This window comes from Trachypithecus francoisi, unplaced genomic scaffold (genome assembly GCF_009764315.1).
Source record: "Trachypithecus francoisi isolate TF-2019V2 unplaced genomic scaffold, Tfra_2.0 Lachesis_group12, whole genome shotgun sequence".
Taxonomy (NCBI): Eukaryota; Metazoa; Chordata; class Mammalia; order Primates; family Cercopithecidae; genus Trachypithecus; species Trachypithecus francoisi.
Window position 1 is genome coordinate 66,991,890 of NW_022681457.1, and position 12,691 is coordinate 67,004,580.

Sequence of the window (12,691 nt, forward strand, 5' to 3'; positions counted from 1 at the left end):
AGTTTCTCTCAGGATCTTCTCTTCCCTCTACCTGAACACACATTTCCCTGACTTATAGCCAACTTTATTCAGGTCTCAATTCAAATGTTACCTCCCCAGGGCTATCTTTCCTGGTCCTCCTAACCTATGAACATAGCAAAGTCTCAGCAGGTATGTGCTGGCTAGAGATACTTATCCAAGTTTAACTATAAAAGAGCAACTGGGAAAAAACATAATTGGAAAAATAGATAAAAGCATTGTCCTCAAAAGAGACCAGACCAAAGGTAGCTCCCTTATTAAAACAAAAATGGAATGTAAAACAGAAGAGTGGCAAATGGGAGTTGGGAGGGAGGTTCCACTGGGAACTCACAGACATAACCTTCCTGCTCTCCCTATGTCTCAAGCCTTCTTTCCATAGGCCTTTGAAGAGAGCTTCATGCAGACACGTCAAAGTGCTGCCACCTACAGATCAGCTGTATTATTAGCAGTAGCTGACACTGACCAGCCCTTATTCACCTGAGCTCTGTCTTCTTGTCATGGTTCTCATCAGCATCCAGGGCTCCTTTCCTTGCTCTAGTAAGGAAAATGCATTTGGCTTAGGGACTGCACATCCAGCTTAAAAGAAAGGAAATGGTACATGGTCATGCTAGGGGATTCCCAGATTCAAATATGGTCCATTGGCCATCAAAGAAGGGAGACACTGACAGGAAGAGACAGAGAAAGGTGTGACAGTCTAAAGGATAAGAGATAAAAGGTACACAGTGGAGCTGTCCATTTCTACTTCTACTCAAACGTAAGCCTTTCCTCAGGGAATGGAGATCAGAAATTCACAATGAATGAGGCAGAAATTATGGGGAACAAATTCTGAATATTATGTAGGATGATCTTACCCAATGAGATCAGGTTGCTGTAGTTCTCCAACATCACATCCCTGTACAAGTCCCTCTGAGCAGGGTCCAGGCATTCCCACTCCTCCTGAGAGAAGTCAATAGCCACATCCCTGAAAGTCACCAACAACTGAAACAACAAATCCATTACTTGTGAAAATACAGCAATGATTCTGAAGTGAAATGAGAAGAAAATGGAGGAGGTAATTGAAGGAAGCAAGTAACACTTTTGTGTTACTTTTTTGTGTTGTTTTCAACAGGAAATTGGTTACCTAAACCATAGTATTAACATGATTCTCTATCATTCCTATTGCCACAGATAAAACTTCCTTTGTACAACAGAACAATTCCATTACCCAGAAAGGTCTGAGAATTTAAAACACCAGATGTCCAGATGTATGCAGTTTCTTGATTAAATAAAATGCTGCATGCATTTATTTCACAGCAAATTTTAACTGCACAGCAGATTAGGCTTTCAAATCCTCAATAACTAATATACTCTCAATCAATACAAGTTCTTGCTCTCCCTTCTGCCTTTAAAAACTTTTAAAAAGATGAATTTTTTCCAATGTTTACCAAATCCCTAGGTTAGAAAATAAAATTTGAACATAACCTAAGAATTTTTTGAACACTCAGATTCATCAAGTTATTATGTCACAGAATAGAATGGACATATGATATTTCCATTTTATGTACAAAATGATCTGCTTATTTGGGAGTATTTGAATTAGACAAATTCTCTAATGTCTTTGAGCTCTTAGAATCTATAATTCTTGAGAGTATGCATCTGGTATGTTTTATTTGCTCCTATTTTCCCTGTTCCTAGGCTACAGCAAGGTACTGGATGCCAGTCCAGGCACAGAGACATCACTCTGAACTGATATATTCCGGGAAATCCCAAGGTGAACTTGACTATGATCATCCTCTCTCATTGGTTCCTGGGCAAGAGGGTTGTGGAAGGCAGAATAAAGGTCCCCCAAACATGTCCACAACCTAATCCCTGAAACAGTAACAGTACTGACTCAATGTTAAAGAAAAGCTTGCTTGCTTAAATATAATTATTACTTTGCTTGACTTTGTAGATTATTCAGTAAGAACAGTCTCAGGAAAACAGGACCTTCAACAGAGATAAGAGAATTAAAATATGCAGACTAACAACTCTGGCAATGGTCTGACTGGCCTGATAAGAATAGGCTGACGGCACCTACAGAAGGCCACAAAACACTGAGCAAGAAAGCAATGACCTGAGACTGCACATTTCACAAGAATGTTTTGATCATCATTTTTCCTAATTTCCCTTAAAAACCCCTGATATGGAGACAGAACTCAGTGGTCTTTGAACACTAGTTCACTGCCTCCCCTGGGTTGCTGGCTTCCTGAATAAAGCTAACCTTCCTTTCATCAATGCTCATCTCTTGAGCTTTCAAGTGGCAAGTGGTCTGGACCTGAATTTGGTTACAAAACCTATGTATACCTTACCTTACATGGCAAAGGGGACTTTAGAAGTGCAATTAAATTAAGGATCTTGAGAGGGGGTTATCCTGGATTATCTGGTTGGGCCCAATGTATTTATAAGTGATAGAGGGAGGCAGGTGAGTAAAAGAAGGAAATGTGATGATGAAAGCAAAGGTCGAAATGTGATTGCTGGCTTTGAAAATGGATGGAAGCCACACCCCAGGGACTGTGGACGGCCTTTAGAACCAGAAAACGATAAGGAAACAGATTCTCCAGTCCTCTAGAACCTCCAGAAGGAACATGGCTCTGCTAATACTATGATATTAGCCATTTCAGACTGATTTCAGACTTCTGACCAGCAGAAGTATAAATCATAATTATACTGATTTAAGCCACTAAGTATAGTGGTTATCAGTAACAGCAGCAACAGGAAACTATATCAGGAACAAGAGCCCTTCCTTCACAGGACCCTGTTCCCACTCAATCTTCAAAGTTTCACAGAAAATCTTGCCATACACTGAGACTAGGAACATCCAACAAAAAAATGCTGTCACTTTCAAGTGGAAAACACAGGTTTGTAGAGAAGATCAAACTTTGTCATGTGTCACATTCAAACACTCATCTCTACCTCACCAAACCATGGTACTAATGTGTACCATTCTTAAAAGGAGGTATTTCTGTTCCCTCAGAGCTCTGGGCAGAAGACTATGCCTGTGGACAATGCAGAATTATCTGCTGAATGAGCATCTAAAAACTGTTTGGAGAGGGGAAAAGCACTGAGAAGAATTGGGCTCTTTGCTACTATTACTCACTAGAATGGGAGACTTTGGCAGCAGTTCCCTTAAGGGACCAAACAAGGCAGGAAATTCTGGGATAAATAAATCTGGTGTTCACATTACACAACAAAATGATTGTACTTCAAGAAGGAAAGAAACAGCAACTCACGTGGGGCATGGTTTTTTAGAATTGTCAGAACTGATCGATTTTCTGGGTTCCTTTCCTGGAGGTGTGCAAAGTCCAGAGAAGCCAGTGCTGGAGAAGGAAAAAAAGCCACAAGATTGAGTTGGCTCACAGCCCACAAAATAAAACTACTTAGAACTACCTTTACTTCTCCTCTTTTGGGAATTTGGAAAAAATCTCAGTCCTTCCACAAACCCAGTGGAAGCCAGCAACTGCAGAAGGGGTTCAGGCCAGACCTTTCCTTAATGTCCATGTTGAACAGGACCCTAGGTGCTGTTACTTTCCCATGGCATCTTCACCTCCACAGTAGAACAGGGGCATGCCCAGGGAGCCCCCCACCATCCCCCTGGACCCAAACACAAAGTGAGGTGCTTTGCTCCCAATCTTAGGAAGGCGCTTCAGAGACCAAAATGTGGCCTCCTTTCAGACATCATGAACATCAGCTAGACTCACAGACATTTTGACAGACACAGCAGAGTCAACAGATCCAAAACAGTCTCATCCCACTCCCCTGAATCTAGTTCTTTCTTGCCTGTTTACTCTTCCCTATAAAAGAAAATTCCTTTATGCCTGACCTTTGCTATGCTTGCAGATCTTACGGTTGTAGTGTTCTTCCAATTACAACACCTCTTCCCTTACTGCAATGTTTCTATGAATAAATAGTCATTCCTTACCTAAGTCTGGAGTTGTTTTTTGTTTCACAGTTGAATAACTTTTGTAGAATAACAAAACAATTTTAACTGTAATTTAATTCTCCAAGCCATGGCACACACAAAAGCACTGAGGGTCAAATATGAACAACATTCACATGACAGCCAATGTGGGCGCAGCACGCCGCCTCGTGCAATATGACTTCAAGATTGAGCAAGTTCTCCAACTACAGCCATCTACTTGCCATAGTTTTGTAGCACTGATCCTTTTTTTTGGTAGCATTGATCTTGCATACATGTATAATCCATGAACTTAACATCAGTGTTGCTTGTGTGATACCAAGAAAACCCGGTAAGAGAGCAGGTAAATAATTTAAGTAAGATTTTGTTTGGTATAGTTGAGCTTTGAAGCACCAAAAGCCACTGTACAATGTAAGATTTTGTCCTCCCCACTAACCAATTTTCAACTCCGTTGAGGAAGTATCATCTTCATTAAGGATACATGGGTTGGCTGCACATGGTGGCTCATGCCTGTAATCCCAGGGAGGCCAAGGCAGGCGGATCACTTGAGGTCAGGAGTTCGAGACCAGCCTGGCCAACATGGCTACTAAAAATACAAAAATTAGCCGGGCATGGTGGCGCACGCCTGTAGTCCTAGCTACTTGGGAGGCTAAGGCAGGAGAATCACTTATACCCAGGAGGTGGAGGTTGCAGTGAGCCAAGATCACACCACTGCAATTCAGCCTGGGTGACAGAACGAGACTCCATCTCAGAAAAAAAAAGAATCCCATGGGTTAAAATTATATATATAAAATGATATAAAGATGTTAATCTCTGCAAGTTAATAGGATATTTGATACATGATACACAAATTAACTATGACCCCAATAAAAATACAAGTATGAAAGCAGATACATTCAATTTAAATTCAAAAAGCAAGAAAATTAAAAAGCAAGAATTGGAAGAAAATGCCTGATAATAAAGACAGCAGAGATTTCAAAATACCACTCCTATCATTAAAATGTTGGATACCGTAAAAAAGAACGAAATCGGCCGGGCGCGGTGGCTCAAGCCTGTAATCCCAGCACTTTGGGAGGCCGAGACGGGCGGATCACGAGGTCAGGAGATCGAGACCATCCTGGCTAACACGGTGAAACCCCGTCTCTACTAAAAAATACAAAAACTAGCCGGGCGAGGTGGCAGGCGCCTGTAGTCCCAGCTACTTGGGAGGCTGAGGCAGGAGAATGGCGTAAACCCGGGAGGCGGAGCTTGCAGTGAGCTGAGATCCGGCCACTGCACTCCAGTCCGGGCGACAAAGCGAGACTCCGCCTCAAAAAAAAAAAAAAAAAAAAAAAGAACGAATCATGTCCTCTGCAGCAACATATATGTGGCTAGAGGCCATTATCCTAAATGAATTAACACAGAAGCAAAACCAAATACCACGTTATCCTTTATAACTGGAAGCTAAGCACTGGGTACACATGAACATAAAGATGAGAACATTGACACTGGCAACTACTAGAGCAGGGAGAGGAGGAGGAGGGCAAACGATGAAACCTACCTACCTATCAGGTATCCTGCTCACTACCTGGGTGACTGGATCATACCCCAAACCTCAGCATCACACAATACACCATACAACAAACCTGCACAGGTACCCCCTGAATCTAAATAAAAGTTGAAATTTTATTTTTAAAAAGTTGGATACTGCAATATGAATGGAAAGAAAAGATTAATGTAACAGAATAGAATCCCTGATATCTGGGGAAAGGTGGATTATTCAGTAAATGTTATTGGAGAAAGGTAATATTGGAACCCCATTTTATACCACATACCAAAATTAACTCCAAATATATAAGATATCTAAATATTAAAAAATCAAATTGGCAGGGAGCGGTAGCTCATGCCTGTAATCCCAGCACTTTGGGAGGCTGAGGCAGGTGGATCACCTGAGGTCAGGAGTTCGCGGCCAGCCTGGCTAACGTGGTAAAACCCCGTTTCTACTAAAAATACAAAAATTAGCTGGGTGTGGTGGCAGGTGCTTGTAGTCCCAGCTACTTGGGAGGCTAAGGCAGGAGAATCGTTTGAACCCAGTAGGTGGAGGTTGCAGCGAGCTGAGATCATGCTACTGCACTCCAGCCTGGGCGACAAGAGCAAAACCCCATCTCAAAAAAAAAAAAAAAAAAAAATCATAAAAATGCTAGAAGGAAAAATAGACTGTGTCCTTCTTAACTGGGGACACAGTTAAGAGGGGAAAATTCTGTGTCTCACAATCATATGAATAAATGTCACTATATTTAAAAATTGCCTAAAAGAATACAAACACAGACAAATGACAAAATGGGAGAAAATATGCATAACTTAAATCAAAAACAGAGTGTCCTAAAATCCAAAGAGCTGTATTTTAAAAAATCAAGAGAAAACAATCAAGAGAAAGATAGAAAATCATTATTTAAAACAGGCAACAGATAATTCATAAAAAAAGAAAAGTCAATGGCCATTCAACATTTAAAATACGTTCATCCTCATTTAAATAAGAGAAATTCAAATTGAAACTAAATTGAGAAGACTTCTGAATCCAATATTATTAAGATCCTATTGGACTAAATTCCTTGAAGATACACCTATCAGATTTGGACATAATACAAAAAGCAACTAACTGAAGGTGCTGGCCAATAAACTGAAGCAGTATTCCTGAAAAAAAAAAAAAAAAAATGCAGGCCAGGCACGGTGGCTCACGCCGGTAATCCCAGCACTTTGGGAGGCTGAGGCGGGCGGATCACAAGGTCAGGAGATGGAGACCACAGTGAAACCTCGTCTCTACTAAAAATACAAAAAAAATTAGCCAGGCACGGTGGCGGGTGCCTGTAGTCCCAGCTACTCAGGAGGCTGAGGCAGGAGAATGGCATGATCCCGGGAGGCGGAGCTTGCAGTGAGCCGAGATCGTGCCACTGCACTCCAGCCTGGGTGACAGAGCGAGACTCCGTCTCACAAAAAAAAAAACAAAAAACAAAAAAAATGTACAAATTAGCTGGGCGTGGTGGCGGGCACCTGTAATTCCAGGTACTTGGGAGGCTGAGGCAAAGAACTGCTTGAACCCAGGAGTCGGAGGTTACAGTGAGCCGAGATCGCGCCACTGCACTCCAGCCTGGGCAATAGAAGGAGACTCTGTCTCAAAAAAAAAAAAAAAAAAAAAAAAAAAAAAAGGCACACTTGAATTGAATCACGAGGAAATATCAAACACATACAAACTGAGGAACAATCTACAAAGTAACTGGCCTGTACTTTTCAAAAAAGTCAGGATCACAAAGGATCAAAGAAAAGTCCAGGAACTGTTTCTGATTAAAAGAGACTAAAGAGATGTTTTAATTAAATGAAATGTTTGATCCTAGATATGATTTTGAATTGGACGCCAGATAAGGGGCAAAAAAGGCTATAAGTGGCTGAGTGCAGTGACTCATGCCTGTAATCCCAGCACTTCGGGAGGACAAGGCGGGCGGATCAAGAGATCAGGAGATCAAGACTATCCTGGCTAACACAGTGAAACCCTGTCTCTACTCAAAAAAAAAACACAAAAAAACAAATAATTAGCCGGGCATGGTGGCAAGCGCCCGCAGTCCCAGCTACTTGGGAGGCTGAGGCAGGAGAATGGCGTGAACCCAAGAGGCGGAGCTTGCAGTGAGCCAAGATCTCCCCACTGCACTCCAGCCTGGACAGAGTGCGACTTCATTTCAAAAAAAAAAAAAGGCTATAAGGACAAAATTGTAACAACTGGTGAAATTCTTCAATGAACTCTGGATTAGATAGTTATTACTTAACTCTGCTACATTTCTTTAATAAATGAACTGTAGTTATAGTCCCCGTGCTCAGAAAATATACTAATGTAATTATAGATAAAGGAAAATGATGCCTGAAAATTACTATCAAGTAGTTCAGAAGGTACGCCCAGCACTTTGGGAGGGCAAGACGGGCGGATCACAAGGTCAGGAGATCGAGACCATTCTGGCTAACACGGTGAAACCCCGTCTCTACTAAAATACAAAAAAATAAGAAAAACTAGCCGGGCGAGGTGGCGGCGTTTGTAGTCCCAGCTATTCGGGAGGCTGAGGCAGGAGAATAGCCTGAACCCAAGAGGGGAGCTTGCAGTGAGCCGAGATCGCGCCACTGGACTCCAGCCTGGGCGACAGAGCAAGACTCCGTCTCAAAAAAAAAAAAAAAAAAAAAAGAAGTATGTATGTAGAGAGAATTAGCAAACAAAAAAGCAAAATGTAAAAAACTGGTAAATATGTAAAGGCATAGGAGAGTTTTTTCTATTTTTGCAACTTCTCTGTAAGTGTAATATTATATCAAAATAAAAATTTCTTAAAATCAATGCTATGTGAGTATTGATTTTTAATTAAAAGACTAAAGAGGCATAACCAAATGTAATCCATGAACCTTAAATATAGCAAAAAAAACACCAAAAGGAATCTAAAATGCACTCTCTATCTTAACAGTAGTGACAGTTACTGTTGTTTTCAAACAATTATATTTTAGAATAAAGAACACCAATTATATTAATGTTTCAGCAACCAAGACTGTTAGCATAAAACAGAGATACAAGTATAAAATCAAACAAGAAAATACTCTGTAATTTGTCTGAACTATTATTATAAATTCATGATTCATGATTTATACTTTAAAAACAAGTTATTAGCTTTGTTCCCTGAAATGACCTAGATTAAATGATGGCCCTATGGCAATGAGAAACTCTAATGCCCAGACAGTGGTCACTGTACACTATATACCACAAGAGGAATCAGAACTCCTTAGAGAAACGGCTCATTTCAGGCCTGGCACAGGAAATGCAGAAGGTGATCTTGGGATCATTTGTTCTGCCAGAAAGCAAATCCGCTATCAACTCTACTAGAATCATGACAGAAAGACATAGAACTGCCTGGAAAGGACTACCACTGGCTTAAAAAAGAGCAGTTTGATATAAAACAGACTAATGATCACAACAGTTTGAAACATACGGTATTCAAAACAAACTTACTCACTTTTGGGACTCCTTAGATGGTTGAAGGGCACCAACTCATTTCTCTGAAAATACATAAAGGGAAAGAATCAAATCAATTATTCTGCCTTTCCATATGAACTTTATTTATTATTTATTTATTTATTTATTTAGAGATGGAGTCTCACTCTTGTTGCCCAGGCTGGAGTGCAATGGCACGATCTCGGCTCACCACAACCTCCGCCTCCCGGGTTCAAGTGATCCTCCTGCCTCAGCCTACCGAGTAGCTAGGACTACAGACATGCGTCACGATGCCCGGCTCATTTTGTATTTTTAGTAGAGATGGGGTTTCTCCATGTTGGTCACGCTGGCCTCGAACTCCCCACCTCAGATGATTTGCCTGCCTCAGCCTCCCAAAGTGTTGGGATTACAGGCGTGAGCCACCGCGCCCGGCTATGGACTGTATTTTAAGACAATCAAATACTTGATGAAGAAAAGTTCTTATACATAGAAGAACTAAAACTAATGAATACAGAAGGAATTGAGAGAATTTTTTAAAATCACCATATATAACCGTTAATGAAATAACAGGCGGGGCATGGTGCCTCACACCTGTAATCCCAGCACTTTGGGAAGCTGAGGTGGGTGGATCACTTGACGTCAGGAGTTCAAGACTAGCCTGGGCAACATGGTGAAACCCTTTCTCTACTAAAAATACAAAAATTAGCCAGGTGTGGTGGCACATGCCTGTAATCCCAGCTACTCAGGAGGCTGAGGCAGAAGCAGCCTTTGAACCCAGGAGGTGGAGGCTGCAGTGGGCCGAGATCGTACCACTGCACTCCAGCCTGGGCGACAGAGTTAGGAAAAAAAAAAGAAAGAATGGATCTTGGTATCAATCGTATGTGGGCGTTATAACCTTTAGGTCAGTGCTTCTTAACCCTTCTAAAATTTTTCTTTTTTTTTTTTTTTTTTTTTTTGAGACGGAGTCTTGCTCTGTCGCCCAGGCTGGAGTGCAGTGGCCAGATCTCAGCTCACTGCAAGCTCCGCCTCCCGGGTTCACGCTATTCTCCTGCCTCAGCCTCCCCGAGTAGCTGGGACTACAGGCGCCCGCCACCTCGCCCGGCTAGTTTTTTTGTATTTTTTAGTAGAGATGGGGTTTCACCGTGTTAGCCAGGATGGTCTCGATCTCCTGACCTCGTGATCCGCCCATCTCGGCCTCCCAAAGTGCTGGGATTACAGGCTTGAGCCACCGCGCCCGGCCTAACCTTCTAAAATTTTTCATGGTCACAATCCCTAGGAGCCTTTTTAGATACTCTTCTCTAAAAGCCACCACTCTCATGAAATGTTATTACCATAGATATACTGTATATATGTGTATGTACTGTGGCCCTTTGAAGGACCACAGATCATTGTAATACCTAAGAGTTTTTGTCCTCTTCTTTCTCAAAAACCAAGTTTCACCCCCTTGGAAGGTGATATCCTCCACCCTCATTGAGAATGCATGCTTTAGGTGAAAAAAAGGAAAGGATTACATGGACAGCATTTAAACACATCAATATGACATCACTGAAAGTGGGACACCAGACTGTAAGGGCCTCATGATGTGATGTAATAGGAAATACACAGCACCAACTATGAATTAAAGGTGATTTATGGAAAACCTGATCCGAATCCAATCAAGCCTCTAGATCGAACTGCCTGTTTACAGAAATATGAAGGAACGGAAAACAAATTATATGACAGTACAAAGAAGCAATTAGCTAAAAGCAGTATACAGAATATTCTACGGGGCAGATGATCTAGGTTTTCTACAAACCAATAGCACCAATTAAAACAAACCAAAACACAGGAGGGAAACTGTCATGAATTAAATAAGTTTAAGAGGTTTGGCCACCAAATGCAATGTGTGGACTCTATCTGGATCCAGATTTGAACATACCTATTGTAAAAATATGTGTTTGAAATAATTGGGAAAATTTGAATATGGGGGTATACCATATTACAAAATCACCACCACACTGTTACATCAACATAAGAAACAAACTTATTGTTTTAAACTTATTGTTAGGTTTTTTTTTGTTGTTGTTCTGTTTTGTTTTTGAGACGGAGTCTCGCTCTGTCTGCCCGGCCTATTGTTAGTTTTTGTTGTTGTTGTTGTTGTTGTTTTTTAAGTTAGTATAACAGCATCGTGGTTATTTTAAAATATAATGTCTTTTTGGTCATATATGCTTATAGGAGGATAAAATATGACTTTGAAATACTACAGGAAAAAAGGGGGAAGGACTGATACAAAGGTATTTACAAATGTTTTTAATTACAGCTAGGTGTTGAACATGTTGGGGTTCGTATTATTCTCTATCCTGCTTGAAAATATCCACAATAAAGTTAAAATTGCAAAGGTCTTCAAATTTCCCTCCAGAAAGTACAGTTATTTTTCATCAAAACCTTAGACCAGGCCGGGCGCGGTGGCTCACGCCTGTAATCCCAGCACTTTGGGAGGCCGAGACGGGCGGATCACGAGGTCAGGGGATCCAGACCATCCTGGCTAACACGGTGAAACCCCGTCTCTACTAAAAATACAAAAAATTAGCCGGGCATGGTGGCGGGCGCCTGTAGTCCCAGGTACTCGGGAGGCTGAGGCAGGAGAATGGCGTGAACCCAGGAGGCGGAGCTTGCAGTGAGCCAAGATCGCACCACTGCACGCCAGCCTGGGCGACACAGCGAGACTCCATCTCAAAAATAAAACAAAAAAACCTTAAGACCAGAAAGGAGTGTTGTATCACTGGGTGGAAAGGAGAAATGTAGTGTGGCTAGGGAGTAGAGCTACGCTGATGATCCCATCCCCGGAGCATCATTTATGGGGTGCCTAATGACCAGTCACTAGAATGGCTGGTTCTTCCTTAGGAAGATGTTGCTGGAAGTAGAAAACGTTTCGAAAAGGAAGAAATTTGAGGTTAGAAAGAAAATAGGAGCTTCACACAAGACTTTCAGAAGTGCGATACTCTTTTCCTCTGGGTGCCTCTCTTGGAAAACGCAGAACAGAAAAAAGAAAAAAGAATCATAGAACATCAGAGCTCTCGGAGCAGACAAAACAATTTAGGATCACACCAACCTCTAGAAAAGGATTAGTCTTCCCCACAGCGCTCTCAAGCTAGAATGGGACTTCTTTAACAGTGGTCTTCTTCCTAAGACACTTCCGGGGTAAAGCCTCACCATCAGGGAAACTTCAAAAAGAGCCTCTTACTCTGCAAAGGAACTGCAGCAGCAGTAACCGCACGATTCTCAGCTGGCGTAACGCTTTCCGTGTGTCACACTAGGAGTACTGCGGCACGGGAGGGGCCAAGGGCTAAGAGCATTACCAGGGGGCAGGAGAACCCACCCCGCGGCCGCACAAGCGCACACGCACACGTCCAGGGCGGAGGAACACTACTAGTAACAACCTCCTCTCTCTCTAGGCTCCCTATCCCAAAATGATGGTGCCGATTTTATCCCCGGACAGGGGCTCCAGGCGTACACTCATAAATTCGAAGCGAACGAACACAACCAGCAGCACCACGCCCCCGCCGCTCCCAGAACCAAAGTGACGGTGCCGACACCCCTCCGCATACGCAAGGCAGACTTCCATAAGTAATCAGCCTAAAGCACCGTCCCTTTCCTGTCAGCACCAAGTCAGGACACCGGTATTCCCAGCACCATACAAGAGCTTCTTTTTCAATGCGCCAAACCAAAACCAGCGAGCGGTTCCCGGTGAAGCCGCCCACTCA

General features: G+C 42.2%; 1 protein-coding gene across 6 annotated transcripts in view; it reads right to left on the reverse strand.

The window, feature by feature from the left end:
* Positions 1 to 12,691, reverse strand: part of ZNF571 (zinc finger protein 571) — a 33,311-nt gene that overhangs the window by 20,271 nt on the left and 349 nt on the right. For 2 of the 6 annotated variants that reach the window (XM_033226028.1, XM_033226025.1), the window contains exons 2-4: positions 8,971 to 9,013; positions 3,267 to 3,353; positions 870 to 996 (exon numbers count right to left, since the gene is read on the reverse strand). In XM_033226028.1, the coding sequence (XP_033081919.1) occupies positions 870 to 996; positions 3,267 to 3,275 (136 nt within the window). In that variant the 5' untranslated portion in view covers positions 3,276 to 3,353; positions 8,971 to 9,013. Of the gene's footprint in view, positions 1 to 869; positions 997 to 3,266; positions 3,354 to 8,970; positions 9,014 to 10,345; positions 10,413 to 12,039; positions 12,687 to 12,691 lie in introns of those variants that run through there. The other 4 variants (XM_033226026.1, XM_033226024.1, XM_033226027.1 and 1 more) reach the window with 4 other exon arrangements.